At 61.2% G+C, this 24,185-nt stretch overlaps 1 protein-coding gene across 3 annotated transcripts; it reads left to right on the top strand.

The window, feature by feature from the left end:
- Positions 1 to 4,849: 4,849 nt before the first annotated feature.
- On the top strand, positions 4,850 to 23,978 carry ZNF316 (zinc finger protein 316). 3 transcript variants are annotated; one of them, XM_047837483.1, is made up of 6 exons: positions 4,850 to 4,975; positions 9,128 to 9,504; positions 9,717 to 9,841; positions 10,662 to 10,788; positions 11,347 to 11,460; positions 18,521 to 23,978. In XM_047837483.1, exons 2-6 carry the CDS (start codon positions 9,156 to 9,158, stop codon positions 20,842 to 20,844), a joined length of 3,039 nt encoding a protein of 1,012 aa, XP_047693439.1. In that variant the 5' UTR covers positions 4,850 to 4,975; positions 9,128 to 9,155; the 3' UTR covers positions 20,845 to 23,978. The 3 variants fall into 3 exon arrangements, with proteins under 3 accessions (XP_047693439.1, XP_047693440.1, XP_047693438.1); XM_047837484.1 differs by lacking the exon at positions 4,850 to 4,975 and adding an exon at positions 5,197 to 5,539; XM_047837482.1 differs by lacking the exon at positions 4,850 to 4,975 and adding an exon at positions 5,565 to 8,683.
- The last annotated feature ends 207 nt before the right edge of the window (positions 23,979 to 24,185 follow it).

Here is a 24,185-nt window from a genome sequence, read left to right as displayed (position 1 = left end):
GCACAGAGCCCGATGCGGGGCTTGAACCCATGAACCTCGAGGTCATGACCTGAGCCAAAGTCAGATGCTTAACTGACTGTGCCACCCAGGCACCCCTGGATTAGTGCCCTTATAAAAGGGTCCTCAGAGACCTTCCTTGCCCCTTCCACTGAAGAAGGACACAGCCAGGGTACCAGCTATGAACTAGGAAGCAGGTTCTCACCAGACACTGACTCTGCCAACGCCTTGATCTTGAACTTCCAGCTCCCAGAACTGTAAGAAATAAATGTTGTTTCAGCCCCCTGGCCTGTCGTATCTTTGTTAGAAGAGCTCAAGTAAACTAAGACACTTTGTGGACCCCTGCCGTGGCCCCGCATCCATCCTGGTAAGTCATGACCCACCTCCACCTGCTGCCTTCGGTGACTGCTCGCCTCCATGCAGGCCCTACCGAGGTATGAGTCTCCAGCCACAGGACGGCCCCCATCCCCCCACTGGCCCCAAACTCCCCACCTCCTCTTGCTCGGGTCAGGTCTCGCCTGCCCCATTGACTCCCGGCTTCTGGCCGCCTTCCAAGATTGGCTGAAATGCCACCTGTCCCACCTCTGCTTCCCCCAGCACCTGGCCCATGGCTCGCAGGCTGCACCTCATAGTTGTGACTTGCTCTCCTCTGCGCCTGGAGACTCTGTGTCCCTTACCTCTGTCCCGGAGACCAGTGCAGGTGGCATGGTTCCGGAGAAGCTCAAGCCGAGAGTAGCCCGACGTGTCTGGGAGGGGCTGCTGCTTCCCTGTGCCCAGCTCACCTCCACCAGCCCCTTCCCAGTGACAGTAGGTCAGCCGCTGGTTGGGCTGAGTGGCAACGTCCAATTTGGGTCTCTGCTGTTCTGTTCTTGCTGCTTCCTACTCTTCCAGGGTGCAGGTGCACAGGCCTAGGCAGGCCTTACCCCGGGACGTACTGCCAGCCACCTCTCCCCTCTTTCCTTCCGGCTTTATAGGCAGCTGGGTGGAGGGTGGACCGGCCCCTGATGCAGGCCTGCTTGCTCTCCCGATCCCCGTACCTCTGCAGGCTGACTCACGCTGGCAGAGGCCTTTAGCGGAACTGGGTTCCTTCCTCGGAGGTTCCTTCTATTTCCCGTCAGCTGCCCCTCGCAGACAACTCGCAGGACTTGGGCACGTGTAGACCCCAGCCCATCTTGTCAAAAATGACACCAAGTCTCTCTCGGTTCCCAATTACCTCTGGTATGGAATAGTGACGCCTTGTTTACATTTATACTTGTTCGTGAGGGTTCTCTGTCACTCCCAGGCAGGATTGCAATTCCAAGTTTTGAGAACCCCAGCAGTAAATGCAAATGGACCTAACTGGCTTCTCCGCGTGGGTGGGGACAGCCCCTTAGCGGAGTCCGGGCACGCTTTAAGCTCTTGCTGGCCCCCACCCCTGCTCATCTCTCCCCACTCAGCCCTGGCACCTCCCATCAGCTTTCACGGCTCAATCCGAGGCCCTAACTCTTGGGGCCTGTTGAACGAGGGGCCCGAGTGAAGGCTCCGTCTCCTTGCCCTCCCCACCACCTGAGTGCTTCAGAGAACAGGCATGAGCACTGGGCCCTGCACTCAGCCGTGTGCGGGTGTGTGAGGGAACACCCCATCAGGAATCCCCGCTGAGAATAAGAGAAAAGCAGGGGTGGAAAAACCGTTGGCCTCAGAGCGGTGGTGCCATTGAGGACCCGAGAACCCACAGGAAGAGGCGGCCAGAGAAGGGCAGGGGCCAGGACTTGACCAGGACTGTGAGTTCATAAAACCCAAGCGGCTTTCAAACATCACTGTGTGATGGAGCAAAGGGGAGAGGAGGCAGGGAATCAAGACTGGAGCCTGGGGGTCTGGCTCTCCAGCACCCCTGTGGGGAGAGGACCGCCTGGCAGGGGCCCCGCCCTAGGTCGTGCCCAGGTTCCGTGCCTACAGGCCCTGGGGCAGCCAGCTCCGAACCCCGGCAGCTCTGGGCTTAGGTGGCGGGAAGGGTCAAGGCCAGGTGACTTCAGGACATGAAGAGGCCCAAGCGTGACCTGTTTGGGACAGCCTAGCACTGCTCCTGAGTAGGCACAAAGATGACACGGGGCCCAGAGGAGGGTCATCTGCAGAGGCGTGGCCAGTCTGAGGTGGCTGGCAAGGCCTCCAAGCACCCAGTCTGGATCCAGTGGAGAGCTGAGCTGGAAGCAACCAGATCAGGCGAGGTCGTTAAGAGCAGGGGATTCTATTTATCTGACTATAAAGTAAGGCTCCCATCAAGGAGCTTAGCTTTTAGTCTCACAGAATAGCGGGCGGTCTGCCTGAGCACACCTTGCTGCTGAAGCCACAGGTGTGGGGCAGAGGGGGAGTACACTGGGGGGAGCGTCCCAAGCCTAACTTTGACCTCAGACGCGCCGACTGGGTGGTGGACTGTGGGGCCTTTGTGTGGCTGCACCACTTGGTGTCCTGGGCCGGACAAGCTTTGGGAGACTCTGCCCATCACAGGGCAGGAGGAAGGAGAGGCTCCTGGGGGTGGGGGGGGGAGACAGAGCCTCAGAGAGGGGAGGAAACAGAGAGGCCCTGGGGGGTGGGGGGGGGCAGCAGAGACTCAGGCAGAGCCTGCTGAGTGGGGAGAGTCTGGTGGACTCCATGCCTTTGAAAATCTCTTCAGAGAAGGGAGGGGAAGAAATCAGGTCTTGGTTTAGGCCTCAGGTGAGGGGACAGGCCAAGAAAAGTTCTGAGCAGATGCTGAGGTGATACCCGTCCCTGCCTGACAAGGGGGGGGGGTCCTAAGGCAGGGATGGAGCTGTTGGGTCTGTTTTAGCCCCCCACTCTACCCCCATATGCTTTCTGCCCAGCTTTGGGCATCGAACTGTGGCTGCGGTCCCAGGGCCCCCCTTGCACCCCCACAGTACAAGTGGATTTGGCCAATGGGCAGTGCTGGTGGGAAGGGTGGAGTATTCTCCCGCCTCGTCACAGGTGCCGCTCCCACTGGGTGGCCTCATTTGCACTTTCTCCAGCTCTCCACAGGCCGGGGAGACACCATCCCTCCCTGCCACCCCCCCCCCCCCCCATGTAGGTCCAGGTGCCAGTCTCTGGGCCTCCATTCCCGCCGCTTCTCTTTCCCTGGCCTCCGCTGCTCCTGCTCCTTAACCTACATTCAGAGCCTCTCATTGGGACCACCTGGGGGGGGGCGGTAGAGTCTACGCTGGGGGTCCAGGGATCCAAAGGACCAGACGGGAGGTGCCGTGTAGAAGCAGGGGCTGCTGGTCACCTCTCAGGGCCCCCTAACAGGTGCCCTGTCAGCCACGGCCTGTGCGTTGGGAGAACTTCTGATTTTTTCCATCTTCTTACAAGAGACTTCCCGTTTTCAAGTGTTATATTAATTTGAAAACAGTTTTAAACCACCAGGAGCCAAAGCCAGTCGTTATGAGGAGTTAGGGTGGGCAGCTGGTGCTCTGGGCTCCAGAAGGCAAGAGTTGGGGTTGGGGGAGCTGCACCCCTCCCCTCTTCAGGACACAGGTTTGTGTCCTCTGTAAGCCTGACAAGCTCACCAGCCAGGGGCTGAGGTTTTGGAGGGGAGAAGCTGGTATTTCAGACAGGTTTGAACCTGCCCGAAGCCCAGTTAGGTTGCTGCTCTGTCTGGTGGGTCCAAGGCTGGGGGACCGCTACAGAAAATATAAGAATAATGGTACCTGTGGGGTGGGAGGTAGGGAAGGAGCCAGGCCACACCATTCCTGACTGGGGGTGTGGAGCCAGGCTGAAAAGCGCCCGGACCTCTGTGGGCACAAGAGCTCCGACCCCAGCCTCGCCCCTGGGGGTGGATGCAGACAGGTTTTGGGGAGGACTGCAGGTGGACCCTGAGTCCAGCGACCTCACCTTCTCACAGCTCCTATAGCCACCTATTGTTTGTACCTCCCTCTGCTTGGTAGACCCTTCTGTGCTCAGAGGCTGGCCCTCTTCGTGGTACTGATTTCAAGTCCTTCCACGCAAGGGCTCCAATGCAAGGATTGCAATGCATTCATTCAGCTGCCCTGGCCCCCCGCACCTTCAGTCCTCATCGTCATCCATTCTGGATAAATCCCCTACCTTTAGCAGCGCTGGTCCTACAGGCACTAGTGGTCCCACAAAGCAGTGCCCATGAGCAGTGGACACCCGGCCCACCTGCTACAGTCCCTCTTGTCCATCACCTGCAAGGGAGCGCCCCTACCCTCGTCTGGTGTCATGGCACGCCAGCTGGATGGATGGCCTCCGCGAGGCTCCTCCATAGATCATGGCCTGTCTCCACCGACTCCGGACCTAGAGAGGGTCCCAAGGTTGGGATGGGATGAACTCCGGTCTGGCACTCAGTAGTCATTCCCGAATCTTGGTTGAATTAGGAATCCCTACTGGGCTTGGGGAGGGAGTAGGCTCGCAGGTGAGAGGGATGTCACCGGTGACTCCAGGGAGAGGGCGGGGTTGGGGTGTCCAGGGGCTGGGGTCGAGGTCTCAGAGTTGGGGCTCATGGGGTGTCTGGGGGTGGGGTCTGGGCCTCGGATCTGGGCAGGGGGCGCTGAGGTTCCCAGGACAGGGGGCCCTATCTCCGGTCGGGGCAAAGGGCGCTGGGGTGTCTAGGGGTGGGATGGGGTCTCCGGGCAGGAGTCGCTGGAGTTCCCAGGGGTGGGGCTGGGGTCTCCAGGGATTGGGTTAGGGTCGCGGGATGAGGGCACCGGGATCCCCAGGGGTGGAGCCGGGCTCCAGGGCCCAGAGCGCCCTCCCGCGCACGAGCAGCACCTCCTCTCCCTCCACGCACGCCCCCTCCGGGAGCCGCGCTCGACCCCGCGTGACCGGAAGTGGCCCCCCGTGGGCGCGGGCGGGGCGGGGCCCGGCGGCAGCACTTCCGGTGCCCACGCGCCGCCGCCGCGCAGCTCCGGGGCCGTCACTTTGTGTAGCGCTGGGCGCGCAGGCCCGGCCCGGCCCCGGCGTCCGGCGGCGGCTCGGCCGGCCCGGCGCGCGCGCGGTGAGTGGGCGGCGGCGCGGGCGGCAGGTGCGGGCGGCCGGGCGCGAGGGCCGGGCCGGGGGGTCGGGCCGCCCCTCCACGCCGGCGCTGGGAGGCCGCGGGGCCGACGGGGCCTGGCCTGGGCCTGGCGGGGCCGGAGCGGCGCGCCGGCCGGGCTCTCGGCGGCCGCGCCCACGCCCGGCGCCGCCCGCCGACCCCCGCCCGGCCCCGCGCGATGGGGGCGGGCTCCGACCCCCGGGGCGGGCGGAGGCCGGCGGCGCGGAGCAGGCGGGGCTGGGGAGGACACGCGCGGACTCCTCGGGAGGTGCCCGCCGCCGGCTAGGCCCGAGGGGCGGGGGTTGGGCCGTGGCCGCCCCCGGGGACACACCCATCCAGGAGGGGCTGTCACCGCCAGGGCCTCTGCGGGAGACCCGAGCCCGATAAGCCCCCTGGAGGGATGGAAGTGGCTTGGCCAGGCGCCCCGGGAGCTTGCTTAGTGACCTTGGGGGCCTCGGCTGGGTCCTCCCTCTCTGCAAATGGAGGCTCCGGTGGGCTGCTATGCCGTCTTCTACTGCTGGTCGTCCGGTAGGGGAACTCATCCCTGGGGTTGGACAGGGTCTGGGCCGCCCCATGTGGCGGCAGAGGTGGGAGAGGGGCTGGCCTTTGGTAGAGGAGTAGGTGGGTAGGGAGAAGGGGAGGTGTGCAGAGGGATTAGGCCCCTAGCTGCACCTGTGTGGAGAGATCTTGGTACTTGGTTTGGTTCAACAAGTGTTGGCAGGTCTGGGGAGCTGGCCAGCATAGTGAAGGGCTGGCCCGGGGGAGCTGGGGGAGTAGCCCCATGGATACACCTGCACCAGGAGCAAATCCTGGAGAGTAGGGGAGCCCGAGCCATGGACACACAGTGAGGATCCTAGTTGTCAAGGAAGGATAAGGCTTCTTGAAGGAGGCAAAAACCTGGAAGGCCTTGAATAACAGGAGTGTGGTCAGTAAGGCCACCTAGAGGGAAGGAAGGGGCCTAGATATATATGTACCCACACGTTTCTTCCTTTCTAGGTAGGCTTCTTGGATTTGGGACTTTTGTGGAGAGTTCTAACAGTTTCCAAACTTTGCTGCTGCTTTCTGTTCTCATAGAGGGTGTTTTGTCATCCTCAGTTCTGAGTGTCGGCAGTGCTGTGTCCTAGGGTGCAGGGCCCCAAGGGAAGTAAGGGTCTGGGATGCCCTGGGGGCTTATGTTGCTGAGGCTGCTTACCTGACCCTCTGTGGCTTCTGACCTGGGATCAGATGCCAGGAAGCGGGCAGAGTGAGTTTCAGTGGGCTGGCAGGCTGGGAAGAGGAGAGAGGAGAGCGTGTGGGTCTGGGGGAGTGTGCCCAGCACCTAGCTGCCTGGTGAGGCAGAAGGAACCTGGTGCCTGAGTGACTGAAGTCTGTTTTCCGGAGTGATTCTGTTCTGGATTCTGTGTTGGGGTATGTGGGGTGTCTGTTTGTGCTAGGCTGTGATTCCATCTGCAGAATGACTGCTGACCGCCAGTGCTGCTGACCCTTTCCCTTCTCTGGTCATCAGCAGGTGCATTTTGGAGGAAAAGGGACTTCAGGTGACAGCCTCTTTGAAGACAGAGACTCCATAGTGCTTCTGGGATGGGTTCCATTTTGAAGGACCCCAAAGAGTGGTCAGTCTGTTGTGGAACGTGGCAGTGGGGCCAGAATACTGAGGGTTTTTGTTTTTGTTTTTGTTTTTAGTGAGCTCTGTGCGCAACGTAGGGCTTGCACTCACGACCCCGAGATCGAGAGTCGCATGCTCTACTGACTGAGCCAGCCAGGTGCCCCTGAGTTTTTAAAATCTCATGTTATCATGTTGATTACAGACTTTAGAGCCGTTTCCTTAATAAATATTTGAGTGCTCGCTCTGTGCCTGGCACGGGGTAGGGTGGGGGGAGTGTTCAGAGATGAGCAGAGGGAACTTCGCCTTCCTGCAGTGGACTGTGTGCTTGGGGAGACAGGCACTGAGCAGACAGTTCTGTAAATATATAAAAGTGAGGCGCCGTGAGGGCAGAGTTCAGAGAACTGTGTGAAACAGGGGACCCGGGAGGCTACTTCCAGAGGCTCAGTGAAGAAGAGGAGAAGTGAGAGCCGGGGAAAGGGAATGGCATGTGCAAAGGTCCGGAGGTGGGACCAGCATGGGGCTACTGTATTCCAAAGCCTTGGGGTTTTCTTCTTTTGTGAGTGGGTCCTCGGGTACAGCAGACTGGCCTGTGGGAGTCTGCTCTGGATGGTGGCCAGGCAGAAGGCAGCTCTGCTGGGCTTGGTGCGGTGTCTGAGTTCAGTGTGGATTTGTAGCCCGAGGTCTGGGTGAGAAAAGCCCTCCTGTGGGCCTGAGGTGGGTGGTGGGTGGTTGGGAAACCTTTGCTGAGCACACTCTCAGTGCCCTGAGTGCCGGGGAGGGCTGTGCCCTCCTGGAAGTGGCTGGTGTTACCCACGGCACACGTTTCTACACCTGGGCACCCTCACGTGCCCAAAGAACCATGGAGACCGAGGAGGTTGGTTTGGGGGAGCGTCTGGAGGCTGGGGTGGCCTGTAGAGGCATAGCTCTTCACCTGTGACCTTGGATTCGGTGTCTGTGAATCCGCAATCTAGTCAGCTAGAGGGGAGCATTAGGGGCAGGACAGAGGTGGCCTCTGGGTGCCCACACATCCCAGCCCCTGGACCTGGGCCTTGGTCTCTGGAAGGCTCTCATGGGTGCACCGAGGCACCTGCTCTGGAAGTGTGGGCGTGTAAAGCCTCGGCAGCTCAGAGTGGTGCCGAGAACCGGTGCGTGCTGCCTCGTTAGTAGAAAAGCGAGGGGTTGTGGATTGAAAGCTCGTCACTGAGCAGTTTCCCTGTGGATACCTGGTGTTCTGAGCCGCTCTCGTGACCCTGCACGTCGCCATGTGGGGCGCCCCTGTCCCGTTGGAGGAGATCTGCGGCAGATGCTGTCTACTGCTGGAGCCCGATGAGCTGCGCTGGGCCCACCTGCCCCACGTGGCCCGATGTTGCAGGATCCTTCTGGCGGTCGTGCCGTCATCCCAGGGTGCTGGGGTTGCTGTGTTTGCAGTGGGCTCAGATCACTTCGGGAGTGGCCCACTTTAGGTCTGAAACGCTGACGGGGCTGGGGGGTAGGCTCCTCAAGTTTTCACTCAAGAAGGAGCCCCAGAAACCGACCTGTCAAAACTGTGACTCTGTCCTGCCCTTGGATCTCCACAGGCTGGTGGAGGGTGTGCACCTGGGAGGGAGGCGCCCCCCCCCCCCCGCCCCCCAAGCCCTCGGGTCTGGGCCCTGCCGCCGCATGGCTCTGTCTCCGGAGCACCTGGGCTGAGGCAGCTGTGACACTGGTGTGAGTGGCACCCTGGAAGCCACTGGGCCTTTGACAGTTCCCTCCTGGGATTCTCTGATCCTTAAACTTGAAGAGCCGTTAAAGGGCATTTTAGGTTGTATCTGCTGGTCCGGCGATGAAGCAAGTCTCCACGAGCTGCTGAATGCATTTTCCCGAATGCCCTGGATGGAGTGAGGGGCCAGGGAGACGCAGGGGGCAGCGCAGACCCACGACGTCTTGTGTCGCTGCCTCTGGCAAATAGGAGCCCGACCGGCCTGCCTTCCAGGCGGTGGCGAATGAGCCCGCCTGTCTTACCTGTCACCCCTGCCCGAGCCCGGGCATTTCCTCCCGCACCCCTGCTGGCACAGTGTCGGTGTGCAGAGGTGGGTCCCCCGGATGGAGGTGGGCTGTTGCTCACAGGCCGCACTCGCCCCTTGCGGCCAGATGTGGGCCACCCTGGGCCGTGTGGCCTGGACCCCCTGCTTCTCACAGGCCCTGAGGATGAAGACCTAGGCTAAATCCCTGATTTACTCCTAGACGGCACAGCAGTTCGTGCCCTGCACAGAATTTCTGGCAAGAAGGAGCTGAGGCTGCATAATGGGGTCACAGAGAGGGGCTCTGTGGTTAGTCTTTCTGGGCACAGAGTGTCCCAGTTGTGCCTCATGAGAGCACAGGAAGAGCCTCGGTCCTTCCTCCTCTGGTGTGTCACTATCTAGTGGGGGAGATAAGTCCTGCCTCCCGGGGGACGGAGGGAGGCCCGAGGAGCAGCGCGTGGGAGCGAGCGGGGGGTGGGGGCGGCTCATCCCCGCTGCCCGTCTGTGTTTCAGGCCGAGCTGAGGCTTTCCTCCGGAGAAGATGGCAGCTCTTCGTAGGACCCCGGACTCACCAGCCACGCAGCTGGCGAAGGCGGAGGATGGGTTGGGATGTGGTCCTGCTCAGGAGGAAGAAGAGGAAGAAGAAAAGGGGGAAGAGGTGGAGCTGGAGGAGGAGGAGGAGGAGCTCCTAGCGGAGGACGGGGAGGACCAGGCGGTGGTGGAGGAGGAAGAGGAGGAGGGGGGGCAGGCAGGGCACGTGGAGCAGGTAGAGGTGGAGGTGGAGGCGGACGAGGACGAGGTGGTGGCAGAGGAGCAGAGTCCCACGTTGGGGACCCAGGGACGCCTTCGCCGTGCCGGTGATGCCAAGTCCCCAGTTCTTCAGGAAAAGGGTAAGAAAAAGGAGCTGGCTTTGGGGGGAGGAGGTGAGGGAGCTTGGGAGGGCAGGTCGGGAGAGCTCTTTGACCCGATAGGGTGGAGCTGGAGCGTCAGGACCCAGGCTTTGGAACGGAGGAGCGGGGGCTCCTGACCTACTTGCTGTCTGGGCAGGGGTGGCCATGAGGCCTGTTGGCGAGGGCAGATCCCTAAGAGATCCTCCCCTCAGCCTTGCAGGCCAGCCAGGCTCCAGCCACACCTAGGGATGAGGACCTGGATGAGGATGAGGACGAGGAGGACGAGGAGGACGAGGACGAGGAAGATGATGACGATTCCCTGACAGCTGGGTCTCAGGTGAGCCGCTCTCTCACTTGGAGCTCAGTTAACCAGGAAGGCTTTCCTGAGGGGGAAGCCTGGCACCTGCTGTCCTGGAGAGCCCTGTTGGCAAGGCAGGGGCGCCGTGGTCATCAGGGCGAGCTCAGGCTGTGAGCAGGGACGGGGCAGCAGGACGCGGCTGGGGGTCTCTACCCGCAAAGCCATGGGATATGGTTCCACTTCCCGGGGGCCCAAGACTTCCCAGGCCATTGGGATGTCCTGAGTGTGTTGACTGCCACTTACTCAGCTGCTCTGTGCGTAGTTATTTCAGGGGACTGGCTCTGTCCCAGGATCAGGCTGTGGTCCCTCACCTGGAGTGCCGCTCGCCTGGCCGGGCTCTGGCTTCCTGCCGAGCCCAGGCAGATTAGTCGATGCCACATACTCACCCAGGCGTGGGCCCTCTCATTGCTGATGCGACTACTGGCTTAGGTTGGACGATGACATAGGAGGGGAGGATACCGCCTCTTAGCACGGCCGTGGACTTGAGCTGCATTGTCTCCTGGCCTCAGTGTGAGAGTCTTGGCTCTGCCCCACACAAGCTGAGTGCTCACCCCACCTGAGCCTGGGTTCCTCACCTCTGAATGGACGTGGGGTCCTTGCCTTCCAGGGTGCAGCCAGGCTCAGAAGCCCTCGGTGCCACTGGGGCTTTGGGCTGTTGGGCTGTGTCCCCGTGAGCTCCATGTTGCAGGTCCACGGGCAGCTCTCCCTGAAGTAATTTTCTGTCGCTCTCTTTCTAGGGGCTCCCCTGCCTCTCTCCTAGGGCAGCTTAAGGCAGTGGCCAGGGCTCTTTGTTTTCCAGGGGCTGGTCACCTTTGAAGACGTGGCTGTGTATTTCTCGCTGGAGGAGTGGGAGAGGCTGGACGCAGGCGAGCGGGACCTTTACAAGGATGTCATGCAGGAGAACTATGGGATCCTGGTGTCCTTGGGTAAGCAGGGGGCCTTCCGTCCCCAAGAGGCATTCCTACATGATGACTGCCAGCAGCTTAGCTGTTTGAGAGAGTGGCTTCTGAAACCCCAGGGTCTAGGAGAAGGGGGTCCTGGATCCAGCCCACCTCTTGGGGGTCCTTAGGGACCACTCTGGCTTCTGGGTGGGGCTGTGTTCTGGGGTCTTCACTGTGGTCCAGCAGTGCCGTGAGCCAGGTGGATGTGTTCTGGGAGCCACCGGTCCAGCTGTGGTCTCTGTTCTGTATACTCCCCAGGGGCCTCCAGGGGGGAGGAGGAGTCAGGTGATAGAGGAGAGGGGTGAGGAAGGTGTGGGGGGGCCCTGCAGAAAAGCTGGGGGGTATCAAGGCAAAGTTCTAGAGAAGTGAAGGTGGGCTTTCCCAGAGTGGAGGCTGGGAGGCGGGAGAGCTGGTCCTGGGAAGGAGGGAGAAGAGCGGCGAGAGAGTGAGGAGGGCTTGGGGTGTTGGGATGGCACCACGTGGGGTGCAGGCGGGCCTGGCCAGAGTGGCCCTGCAGCTGCTGGCTGTCCTTCTCCTGGCCAGGATACCCAATCCCCAAGCCGGATCTGATCTTCCGGCTGGAACAAGGGGAGGAGCCCTGGGTCCCAGATAGCCCCCGTCCTGAGGAAGGAGACATTGTCACTGGCGTCTACACAGGTGAGTATGAGATGGACTCTCGTGCGGTTTCTGCCTCTGTAGCTCCTCAGAGCCCTGCCGACTTTGGCCTTCACCTTAGCTCTCTGCTGCAGCCCTGGTGCTGGCGGTCTGGGCCGTGGACGGGCGCGTGGAGACAGGGAGGCCGTCGTGCGCCAGTCTCTGCCTTTGTGGGTTGGCTTCTCTTGATTCCAGCCTGTGGTCGTCCAAGGCTGGGGAGTCCTTACAGAACCTCGAGCTTCCTCTTAGGAGCCCTTCACACTGTCCCTGTCCCTGCCTTGGAGCGTCTCTTTGGGTCTTGGAGTTGTTTTGGTAAGCGAGGGCCAGTTGTTAAGTCTTTGGCGCAGAGGGACGGGAGTGGGCACGCTCGGTCCTGGCCGTGCCAGAGCCCTTCTGGGTCCCAGACTGGAGCCGGCTCTTTGCCTTCTGCACCCACTTGGCCATCTCTGAACGAAGGGTCTGGGGGGCCGGCCACAGGCCTGGGCGGGCAGCCGCGCACCTTCCCGGGAGGAGGTTTGGGAGGGATGCACCCGTGTTCAGGGTGGCAAATTTCTCTGGGGACTGAGGCGACTCTGGCTCTGTTCCTCTAACCCCCTGAGGTTTGCTTGCTTTACTCACACGGGGAATAAAGAAATTCGAACCGAATCCATAATTTCCAGGCTGAGGGCGCGGGACTGTCGGTTCTGTGGGGGTGCTTCAGGAGGTGTGTGTTAGGCTCGGTGTTTCAGGGCTCCCTGGGGGCCCTTGCATGGTGGGTGTACCGGCCTTGGGTTGGAGTGATGTCACCTTAGTGAGGGGCGCTGGATGGCTCATGCCGGTCACGTGCCTGGATAGACTCAGAGCCTCTCCTAAACGTGTTTTCAAATAAAAACAGAGAAACACAGACAATGCTACGCCTACACGTGTACTCTTCAAAGCATTTTCCCATTTACTTTGTATCCTCACGGCACCCCCGTGACATGGCAGGGCAGAGGAGAGCAGCCTCCCTTGCGGATGAGGAAATCGGCTTCTAAAGTGGTGGTTAAGAGCCCGGGCCCCGCTGTCCATGGTATTGCAGAATGGCCTTCCTGCCCCAGCTGTCCACCCTCTCCGGGACCCTGTCTGGGAGCCGTTCCTGGGCTGCAGACTGGGGAGGGCTTTAGTTGGTGAGACCATGGCAGCTGCTTACAGGATGAGGCTTGGATGTGGGTGATGTTTCTCAGGGGGCCTTAGTGGGGGCTCGGCCCTATTCAGAATAGTCACCTGCAATTAAAGGGGCCACAGACCTCCGTCAGCCTGTCTCTTATCATGTGGTCTAGATGTGGCCCCATTGTCTACGCTTCTTGGAGGGTCCTGGGGTGCAGACTTTCGCAGGTTTCAGCCTGGGTGGTCCCCACAGTGTGACCTGTGACCCTGGGTGAGTTTGGCAGCTCCCTGAGGAGGACGGCTAGCCAGGCCACTGCCCCTCTGTCCTCCCCAGTGGCTGGTTGTCGTGCCAGGTAGGGTCGGTGAGCCCAGAGTGCTCCCCTATCCCACCCCTCCTGTCTGGGGAGCCCGAGGTAGGGGCAGGACCGGGCATAGTCTTAGACGTGGCCTTGTGCCCGGGAGGGGATACGGTAGCCAGGGCTGGGGTCGGCTTGGGTGCACTAAATCCACCTAAGGTCCTTCTTAACTAGAACTGTAGTCCGTTTGCTAGACGGCCTCCTTCCCTTTTCTCCCTGTACTCATTTCTGAGCACCTGAGTCCGTTGAGAATTGAGGATTGCTGGGTCTGGGCGGGACAGATGCCGACTGTTCTGAACCCAGCAGAGTTTCTGGATTTCTAGATTGGAGTCTGGCAAAACACAAGTGTATTCCTCTCTTGTGCTGCTTGAAAAATTGGGCCAAGAGGTCTGGCACATTGTCCGCCTCCCCCGACTCAGGCACCCCGTGACCTGTCCAGTGCTGACTTGGCGTGTCCTGCTCTGGCTCCCCACCCCGTGGCCACCACCTCCAGCTCCCGGGTGCTGGCTGTCCTCGCCTCTTCTGACCCCACCCCTTTCCTGCACCTGTCTCCTCACCCGGCTTAGATAGCAGCACCTCTCCCTCCTTCGTGCTTGCCCTGTGTAGTCGCCTGCCAGACCCCTGCCCCTGGCAGCAGCCCGTTCCCTGCCCACACATGCACTAGAGCAGGGATCGTGGCTGGAATACGGCATGCCTGTGGGCTGACCACAGGCCTCCTGAGGACGCCGCCACCACCTTGGCCTGCTGGGCTGGCCTTGTGTCCTCGCTAGGCTGGCTTCTCTGCTCTCTGAGATACGGACCCTCTTGGCCTCAGGACTCCACGTGCCTCGATTTCTCAGCTGCTTTCCCGGCTGCTTCTCCGCCTGCCCTCGCTTGTTTACGAGACCAGGACGGTCCTGCGTCCTCTTCTGTCCTCTCTAGGTGACTGGTGACTGGGACCAGAGCCTCCGGTACTATTTCTGTCTCTGTTGCCCATTCTCAGCTGCTTTCTCCAGCCCTGACCTTGTCTGCTTGACATCTCCACTCAGTTATCTGATGGGCGTCCCGCAGTGAATCCCCCCAGCCCCCAGCGTGAAGTGGCCCCGCTTGTCCCCCGCAGGCCCCCCTTGCAGCGTCCTGGGCACCTGAGTGGGCCTGGCTGCCTGCCTGAGTGGTCCTTGTCTCTCTGCCTTCCTTGCGCTACCCCATCCCACGCTTCTATGAGGCCATCAGGCACAGGTGTTCCTGAGCTGGCCGTCTGCCTTACTCTCTGGAAGTTTCCCCATGCGCTTGGAGTAGCATCTGGGCTCTCTGCTGTGGCCTTGAGACCTGCCGCCCTGCCAGACACACTTCACACACCCTTGGGTCTTCAGGCTCAGCTCCACAGCCAGCCTTTCTCTTCAGGCTCTCGCCTGCCTCAGGGCCTTTGTGCCTACTGTTTCCCCTGCCCAGAGTGCCCTTTGTGTGGCTGGCTCAGCTCTTAGGTCCCTACTAAGTCGCGTGTTCTCTGACCACATAGACTTCAGGAGCACTCCCTCCTGCCTTCCTCCAGGATGTTTCCTGCACGTACAGCAGACAGTGCTGTCTGAAACGGTCCTGGCTGGATGTTTGCTTCCTCATTTCCTGCCTGCTGCCTCCGGCAGACTCCATGAGAGCCGGCACTGTGTATTGTCCACCCCTGTGCTGTCTCCACGGTACCTGGCACGGGCCTGGCACCCAGTGGGGCTGGCTGCTGGTCCTGCCCCTCACGTGAAAGTGAAGGACAGACGAGTACAGAATGCAGGGTTAAACCTGCCTGAAGATGATGCAGGAGAGGATAGAGAGAACATTTAAAGGCAGTAAGAGGTAAAACACTAAGGTGGGCGAATCCCACGGTGGGTGAGCGCGGGGAGTGGTTCTGGAGAGGAGGAACTCAGAGCGGCTGTGGAGCGGAGGCAAAGGCTGGGCGCCAGCCTGCAGGTGGTGTCTACCTCACACAGCCCGTGAGCGCCTGTCTGTCCTTGGGAGAACTGGGGTGGGGGCGTGTCAGACCTCAGCACGGGCTTTCCCTTTGTCACACCCCCGAGGGGACCTGGGATATCACTGAATCCCCCTTTGTGGTCTGAGCCAGGGAGAAGGCACGGAGGTGCCGTCTTGCCTCAGACCCCGGGGTTCGGTGTCGGCAGAAGGGGAAGGAGCCAGGAAACATTCCAAGTGAGGAGGGGCCCGGCCTCGAGCTCTTGCTAATAACTGGTCCTTGGTGTTACAGTTCATGGTACAAATGAGGAGGCTGAGGCCAGCGATGGGGGGCGGGCTCTGCCCTTACGGGAGGACAGTTCGAAGCACAGAAACTTGGCCCTGTCGGGAGCTGTCACACTGGAGTCCAGCCCTGATTACCAAATCCCTGCTCAATGGGGAGGAAAGGCAGCTGGCCGGCAGCCCTGGAGGAAGGAGCCATACGCAGCTTTGAGCACATCAGCCCTTTCCGTGTCCTCCTTTGGTAACTGTCCCCAGGTGGGGGCCTCTCCCCAAGGCCACCTCGAGGCTCCGGGTCTGGAGGAAGAGGCAGGAGCAGGTGTGGACTTTACTTAGGGGTCGCAGCAGAGAGGCGTTTAGTCAGAGCAGGCCCACAGTTGACTCACTGTTGGGCCTGAGGGCAGGCCTCTGGGTCCCTGGACAGGGGCAGAGGCTGCCTGAGGGTGGGAGTCCTAGTAAACGGTGGCACCGTTCTCCGGGCGTTGTATGTCGGTCATGCAGAGCAGCTCAGGGGTACAGGTGCACCAGGTGTGTGGCCCAGGGGCCCTCCCCTTCCCCAAGGCCCTCTGATGAGCGCCTGGGTAGGGCACTTACTAGAAGTACCTCGGGGGCTGTGCTGAGGCTGCCACAGGTCAGCCCCTGGGATTGTCACTGGGCCTCTGAGGGCTGGTTCCAGCCTAGCTAATCACCCAGGGTCACACTCCTTAGGAGCAATGTCTCTGGGGATGGAACACCGGCTCCCACTCAGGGTCCTCCCCTCTACCCTCTCCCTGTGGATTCTGGCAGAAGCAACTGTGTTTGACCCCATAGGCCACTGTTGCAAAATGTCCCGTCACCCTCTTTGTCAGAGCAAAACCTCTCTGTCCTGGCTCTCGTGTCACAAGTAGACCTGGTAAGTGCTCACTTGGATCCCAGGTTCCTCCTGGAAACCCTGTCCCCATTGCAGCCCGGAGCGACCCTTACATGGGACACCCCCACTCCAGGGCCCAACCTCCAGACCTTGGCCCACTTTGGTGACAGGAGGCAAGGGAACAGAGCCCAGCCTAGGGCAGGCTGCTCTTCCTCTGCTCTTTGTCCTGTGGCCCCGTGCCTTCCAGAGGTCCTGTCTTGCGGTGCAGCCAGCTCTGACTGCTAGGGACGTGGCTGCCCTTACCATCCTTCCCTTGGTGTTAGTGGTGCTCTCCATGACCTGGCTGTGTGTTAAGTGTCGTCTTGTTCTCGGATAAATGGCTGTGCTCGTTCCAGGGCTAGTGACCCGGTCCCCCAGGTCCCTCTTATGATCGCTCTCTCTTGTTCAGAGGCTCGAGGTAGGGGCAGGGCAAGGGTTCACCCCCCGCCCCGGGGTGCATGGGGGAAACTTTCTGCTGCTCTTGGACCCCAAGGAGGAGGTGTGGTGGGTGAGTCACTGGGACCTGGCCCACCCCTTCCAGTACTGGGTGGCCGAGGTCGCCTGTTGGTGAGCCCTCATTTGGCCTGAGTGGCTGTTTTGGAGCCAGCAAGTGCTGCCCCTAGGCTAGGTCCTGGGGTGCACGGTCACCCCACTAAGACATTGCACTTGTTCCTCAGCTTGAATTCCCCCTGCCTTAGGGAGTCTCATTCAAACTACTCACGACCCTCACTAGAGTCTTGAGGTAAAATTCTTTTTGAGACTTACGGAAAGAATTCCAGTGGATCTATCCGCTCAACTGCCTGACCCTCCCACCGACAGTCCCATCTCGTGAGGGCACTGCAGTCTCGGCAGTGAGGAGCGTGCTCCCTGTGCTGTTGAGGTCGCTGCCACTCCACAGCACCCACTCATGCCCTGGGTGGCACCTGCAGGCAAACTGAGCTTAGTTCAGGGAACTTCTGTCTCTTGCTTAAAGCTTATTTTTACTACAACAGTATATTATTAACTGTAGAAAATTTAAAGGATTGCAATTATGAAAAAATAAAATAACCCATCTCTGTATCCTTTTACATGATGTGTGGTTTTTTTTTCACAGCTGAAATCATGCCTGTGTCTGGCTTTATTTCACTCTGCGCTGTGCTGGGTTTGCCCATGTGACCATATCACCATACATGTAGAGTGCTGTACAGAAATACAGGATGAGGGCTGAGCCGGGGGTGGGCAGCCCTGCCGGGCCCGGACCTTCCCTTGGGGGCAGGACTCAGCAAGCAGACTCATCCAGCCAGGTGATGCCTGGCACTGGCCACAGTTTTGGTGGCGGACCCAGGTGGGGTAGAAGGGATTCCCACCCTCGGAGCCCGAGCCTTCCAGGTTAGGGTTCTGAAGTGGGCTACAGCAATGGTGTGCGCCCACTGTGGACACACGTGGGGCAAAGTATTCATGAGAAAGTAGGCACACAGGTACTTTGGAACACCTGGGGCCACCGTGGGTCAGGCTTTTCCCTTCTGTTCCTTGGGATTCAGTGCCTGCTCCGTAAATAGTAGTTCCCTCCTGGGTGTATCATAATGGCAGGTATATCAGGACTCCATTATATAAAGTAGAAAACCCTGCAGGCCCGAGTCCATATCCATGACCTGCACTGAAGGGAGAGGTCGGGGTGCGGTTTGCTGGGGGAGGTACAGAACCGCAGGACCTTGGAGAGGGGGCTGTCTTTGGCCTTCTGTGATAAGGTGCTTGCAGTCCCCCCAGTCTTAGCCACCTGGGGACAGTTTCCCAGATGCACACTCAGAAAAAGCCCAGCTTTGGGGTGGCTTAGCAGGGGAGCGTGGGCTATACCTGAATAGTTGCTGGTGGCTGTTAGGATGAGTGCAGAGAGCTGGGGCCCAGTGGCCCCTCTGGGTCCCCTCCACTTAAGGTAGCTTTTCTGGTTCTGCTCTTGAGTATGGGAGGGAGACCCATGGCTGCTGGCCAGCCTGAGCCTGGTGAAGAATTCAGAGGTGAAGGGCTTCCCAGCAAAGCTTAGGTGCTTAGGAGGGCAGGCCCTCAGCGGCAGGGGCCCGGGGCTGTGCTGGCACCACAGTTTTGCTTGCCTTGGGCCAAGCAGGGGTGGGGGGTGGAATTCTCTGGAACACAAGGGGCTTTGAGGAAAACAGCTTGGGAATCTTTTTCTGAGCACAGGGCCCCTGCCCCCTGTAATATTCTCACAGGAGCCTGCAGGCAAGGTCACCAACTTTGCAGAGCATCCCTGTTCCTCAGCAGGTGGCATTAATCAGTTGATGCCGTTTGAGAACAGTCCAAGAAGTGAAGGAATCTCGGCTTCCCTAGGAGGGACACCCACGGGGGAGGCGGTGGCTTCACTGAAACGGAGGTGCCCTGTCCCAGACGGGGGATGGTCCCGCCCAAGCTGCCATTTCTCAGGGGGAGGAGCCTGCAAGGAGCTGCCTCTCACCTCTTTCTTCTGGCCTGCCTTTGTCACCTTCAGGGGCCTGGTTCTGGACCGACGATATAGAGGACCACGAGGAGGAGGAGGACGAGGACTTCCTGGCGGAGGTGGCCGAGGAGGAGAACGAGCCCCCGGGGCTCTGGTCAGCAGCTTATGGCGTGGGGGACGTGCCTGGGACATGGGGCCCCGATGACTCGGATTCGGCGCAGACTCCGGAGGGTTGGGGTCCCGACCCCGGGGGCCTCGGGGTTCTGGCCGAGGGGTCCGAGGCGAAGCCTTTCCTGCCGGGCCGGGAGCCTGGCGCGAACCTGCTGGCACCCTGGGCGTTCCCTGCCACCGTGGCTGCTCCGGCAGGGCGGCCCGAGACCACGTGCGACGTGTGCGGCAAAGTGTTCCCGCACCGGTCCCGGCTGGCCAAGCACCAGCGCTACCACGCGGCCGTCAAGCCCTTCGGCTGCGACGAGTGCGGCAAGGGCTTCGTGTACCGCTCGCACCTGGCCATCCACCAGCGCACGCACACCGGAGAGAAGCCCTTCCCGTGCCCGGACTGCGGCAAGCGCTTCGTCTACAAGTCGCACCTGGTCACGCACCGGCGCATCCACACGGGCGAGCGGCCCTACCGCTGCGCCTTCTGCGGTGCGGGCTTCGGGCGCCGCTCCTACCTGGTCACGCACCAGCGCACGCACACCGGAGAGCGGCCCTACCCGTGTCCGCACTGCGGCCGCAGCTTCAGCCAGAGCTCGGCGCTTGCGCGGCACCAGGCGGTGCACACGGCCGACCGGCCGCACTGCTGCCCCGACTGCGGCCAGGCCTTCCGCCTGCGCGCCGACTTCCAGCGCCACCGGCGCGGCGGCGGTTGCACGGAGCCCGGCGGCGAAGGCCCTCGGCGGGAGGCCTGCGACGCGGTCCCTGCGGCGGGGCCCGAGGAGGCCGAGGCCGGGCCTGAGGGGCCGGAGGAGGCCGAGGCCGGCGAAGCGGACGGAGAGGCCGAGGTGGAGGCGAGAGAGGAGGCGGCGGCGGTGGGGCCCACCCCCGGGAGCAAGGAGGACCCCGAGCCGGACAGGCGGTTCCTCGAGGTGGGCAACGGCCTGGGGGAGGGCGAAGGCCCTTCCTCGCACCCCCTCGGCTTCCACTTTCCCGTGCACCCTAAGTCCTGGCTCCACCCGGACGGCTTCCCGATCCTGGGCCTCCCGGACTTCGGGGACCGGCTGCCGGCAGACGGGCGCCCCCTGCCGGGACCCCTGGGGGGCCGGCTCGCCCTGGTGGAGGGCGCGGGGCTGGCCTGCGACCCCTTCGGCGGCAGAGGACCGGGGGGCGGCGGCGGCGGCGGCGGCGGGCTCCGCGCGTTCGCGCCGGCCGTCGGGGGGCTGCTGGCCGAGCCTGCGCCCGCGGCGCTGGCCGAGGAGGAGAGCCCGTGGATCTGCTCCGACTGCGGCAAGACGTTCGGGCGCCGCGCGGCGCTGGCCAAGCACCAGCGCTACCACGCGGGCGAGCGGCCGCACCGCTGCGCGGACTGCGGCAAGAGCTTCGTGTACGGCTCGCACCTGGCGCGCCACCGCCGCACGCACACGGGCGAGCGGCCCTTCCCGTGCCCCGAGTGCGGCGCGCGCTTCGCCCGCGGCTCGCACCTGGCGGCGCACGTGCGCGGCCACACGGGCGAGAAGCCTTTCGTGTGCGGCGTGTGCGGCGCGGGCTTCAGCCGGCGCGCGCACCTGACGGCGCACGGGCGCGCGCACACGGGCGAGCGGCCCTACGCGTGCGGCGAGTGCGGCCGCCGCTTCGGGCAGAGCGCGGCGCTGACGCGGCACCAGTGGGCGCACGCCGAGGAGAAGCCGCACCGCTGCCCCGACTGCGGCAAGGGCTTCGGCCACAGCTCAGACTTCAAGCGGCACCGACGCACGCACACGGGCGAGAAGCCCTTCCGCTGCACCGACTGCGGCCGCGGCTTCGCGCAGCGCTCCAACCTGGCCAAGCACCGGCGCGGCCACACGGGCGAGCGGCCCTTCCCGTGCCCCGAGTGCGGCAAGCGCTTCTCGCAGCGCTCGGTGCTCGTCACGCACCAGCGCACGCACACGGGCGAGCGGCCGTACGCCTGCGCCAACTGCGGCCGCCGCTTCTCGCAGAGCTCGCACCTGCTCACCCACATGAAGACGCACCGCAGCGCGGCCGGCGCCCCCGGCTCGGCGGCCGCGCCCCCCGCGTCCAAGGCCGAGGCGCCCGCCAAGGGGCCGCCGGGCGCGGGCAGCGGGCCCGGGGAGCGCGGCAGCACCCTGCTGGAGTTCGCGGGCGGAACGAGCTTCGGCTCCGAGCCCGCGGCCGCCTTCGCGGGGCCCTCGGGCGCCTACGAGGAGAGCATCCTGTGATGGCCCGAGGCTGACGGAGGCGCAGCCCGCTGGGCCGCCGGCCCCTTGCTCCTCTGTCCTTGGGGTGCTGAGGGCCCCAGTCCTGGTGCGGTGCCTTCCCCTCAGCCCCCGGCGCACCGCCCCGCCCGCCCCCGCCCGGCCTCGGGCGCCCCTCCTGTCCGGCCCCGGGGAAACCGGGCCGCCAAGCCCGTCCGGCCGTACAGGGGGCGCGCGGGGAGAGGAGAGCCGCGCGCGCGGAGGAGGCGAGGGCAGGAGGCGGCCACCCGACCAAGACTGCGGCATCCCTGGGTCTGTGCTGTGAAGCCAAGCGGTAGGGATGGCGGGCGATGTTATTTATTTCACTCGGATTCCAATTTGGGTGGCCTGGGGTACCGGCGGCCGACGAGTTTGTGAGAGGGTTGTACAGCGAGGGCGGGGATGCCCTTGCGTCAAGGGGAGGGGAGGGTGGTCGAGGGCAGAGCATCCCGCTCCTCCTCCCGTGGGTTTGGCTGACGACTTCTTCCATTCCTCAGTGAGAGACTTCAGGGACCTTCTGGTCATTTGAGTGTGTCCGGGAAGTTTTAGGGACTGCGCGTGGCTAAGGGGAAGCCTTAGGGTTTCCAGAGGACGATGTTCCTCCCTACCCCCGGGGGACAGACATGCAGCTAGGAGAGCTTTTATTCTGTCTACTGTGGATATTTATTTCCATCTCTTGTGTGGCCTGAAGAATCTGGGAGGAGAAAACGGCAGAAACCAAATTTGTGGCCCCAGGCTGGTGGGTTGCAGGTGTTTGCAGGGTCCTGAGGGAGTTTGAAGCCTTATTCTGGGGAGAGTCACCCACTCTCCCCACCCCACTGGAGCACCCGGATCAGCCAGGCACTCGTGTTGCCGGGTGGGTTTCGGTCTCAGCCTCTTCTTCGAGCCCTTCGGTACTCTCACCCCCGACAGCCAGAGGCGGCACACTCAGAGATCCTTGGGGGCCTCTTGCCCGCTGCTGAGCCAAGGCCCCAGCCTTCAGCTGCCTGGGCTGTCCCCTCCCCTGGGGCAGGTGGACACACAAGGCCCTGCCCTCTGAGCCCAATGCTTCTTTAAATTTAGTAACCAACTGTAAAGCAGCAGGTCGGCAGCAGGATCGTTTCTCACAACCCTGCGGGCTTGGGGCCCTGTGATGTCTGCAGGTCCCTTTAACTCTGCTTCTGTCACTACTCTGTACTAGAAGCAAGTAGTGTTTCCGTTTAGAATCCCATTTCACAGGATGGACAGTCTGCACAGTGGCAGTCCACCTCTGGGGGTGCGGACTTGAGCCTGTGGCTCAGTGACAAGCCAGGCACCCAGCTATGCAAGGCCCGCACCTGGTGGGCACCCCACCCTCCGGGCTGGGCCATTGGGAGCCACTGGGCAGGCAGCTGAAGTGTGGCTCACGTGAGAGCCCTCTCTTCCCTCATGCCTTTTGGGCCAATGTGAGTGGGGCCAGAAAACAGACTTTGAAACAACTGCATTCCCTTTTAGACCTAGTTCCTTCTGTTTTAGTGTAGGCATGGCCTTGGGGCCTGAGAGCCAGCAGCTGGGCTCTCCAGCGCTGGGGGCGGGGTAGGAAGCGCAGTAGTTGGTGGGGGGGGCGGGGGCGTGGACGGTGGTGGTAAGAATTCGCCTGGCTGGATGAGGTGACGGGGTGGGGTGGGCGACGAGGAGGACGGGGGTCCCGGGAGGCGTCCGCAGTGCTGGGCGATGCCTTCCTGCCCTCAGTTTCTTTGCTCTCCCTGTGGGCGGGGAACGTCGGGGGCCAAGGGCAAGGCGGACTAGCCCTGCACGGCCGGGGTCCGGCTCCGTGCTCCTCCCTCCGTGCACATCCCTCAGAGTACGACCTGACCTTCGGTGCCCCTCCTGGGCCCCAGCTGCTGCTGCCTGGCCGCGGAGCCATCGGCAGGAGGACCTAGCTTTAATAAAGAGTGGAGAAATGAGCTTTCTGACTGCATTCCGTGTTGTTGCCGCTCGGCTCCTCCGTGCCCTCAGGGAGGCTCTCTGTGAGGGCTCGGGCCTTGTTTTTGCAAAAAAGAAAAAGAAAAAAGGGTTTTGTTTGTTTGTTTGTTTGCTTTTTTAAGGAGTTTCTCCTTTCAGAAACTAAAATTGGCCTCCGAGGAGTCAGCCCACGATGAGCTTTGGCCTGCTGCCTGTGTCCGCCACGTCTCTCTGGGAGTCCCCAGCCACACTGCCACATGCTCTTTGTAATACACCCATCCTGGAACCTTACTGTGTTTGGGATTGTTTGCTCCAGCTTTCCCGCGGTCGAAGGAGAGGGGCCAGGTCCCCTTCCTGGGGGTCCAGACACCTGCCGAGTCCCAGACATTTCCTCAGAGGCCCCAGCGCTTCGTGGGCTTATCCAGGCTTACCTGCTCTGTGCCGGGGAGAAGCGCACATCCCAGGACCCCAAACACCTTCCTTTGAGCTGATTTACTGACTATCTGCTCACCACATGATGTCCCCCCAACCAGATCTGACCTCCCACCCTTTCCCCAAGCATTTGGAAAATACAAACTATGAAGTAAATTCTCTTTCAAATGTGATTTCGAAGCATCAGAACCGAGCCCAATATTTCAGTTAAAAAAAAAAAAAAAAAGACAAGCTTTGAGAGGCAAATGGAGGTTAAGACCTAGTTAAAAATTGATAGCCTTGAGGATCTTGAAGTCTATTCAGAAAAGGTAAATTCTTCCCTGATAGGGCTTACAGACGTCCAGCCAAATTCTTTTTTATTTGGGGGATGGGGGGGCAATCCTGATGGTCATAGAAAAAAAAAGCCCTTCTGGTGTTGAGAGGACTTCTAAATTAATGGAGTCCCTAATCAATTCCCCAAGTATCAGTTTATCAGCTTCGATCATTGCCAAGGAGTGGAAGCCCCGTGAGATGTGACCCATGAAAGGAGGTACTCTGAGAGTTTTGAGGCTCTGAGCATCCCTCTGGCCTCCACCCACCTTTGTCATTTTCCTGTTTGTCTACTGCTTGTATTTCCCCAACCTCCTCCCTGTCTCCTGACCCTTACACTTGATCTCTTCAGACACTTCCTTCTAACTTTTTTCTTTCTCTAATTGGCTACATATGGAATAAAGTATTTTGAGATTTTTTGGTTATATTTATTAAATAAAGCTTTATGATCCTTGTTCATTATTTAATTTTTTTCCTGATGATAAAGCACATGCTAGTTGTCAAAACTCCCAACAGTAGAAAAGTGTGTTATGTGCATACTTCTCATCTCCTAAAGCGTCACACTGCATCCAGCCATCAGGCACCACAGTTGATGCAGGAGGGCGTGGGGGCACATTTCTTCCACGTACACAGAGATGTTTCACAGCTGGGGATTGCTTTGT

This window comes from Prionailurus viverrinus, chromosome E3 (genome assembly GCF_022837055.1).
Source record: "Prionailurus viverrinus isolate Anna chromosome E3, UM_Priviv_1.0, whole genome shotgun sequence".
Classification (NCBI taxonomy): domain Eukaryota; kingdom Metazoa; phylum Chordata; class Mammalia; order Carnivora; family Felidae; genus Prionailurus; species Prionailurus viverrinus.
Note: the sequence above shows the minus strand (reverse complement) of the source record. Positions and strands in the feature narration are given on the sequence as shown.

Bases quoted from the DNA above. Each gene is read 5' to 3' on its own strand.
- ZNF316 (XM_047837483.1), top strand. From the start codon at position 9,156: ATGGCAGCTCTTCGTAGGACCCCGGACTCACCAGCCACGCAGCTGGCG. The intron at 9,842-10,661 runs GTGAGCCGCTCT...TTTGTTTTCCAG, and splicing joins CCCTGACAGCTGGGTCTCAG to GGGCTGGTCACCTTTGAAGA. The intron at 11,461-18,520 runs GTGAGTATGAGA...TGTCACCTTCAG, and splicing joins TGTCACTGGCGTCTACACAG to GGGCCTGGTTCTGGACCGAC.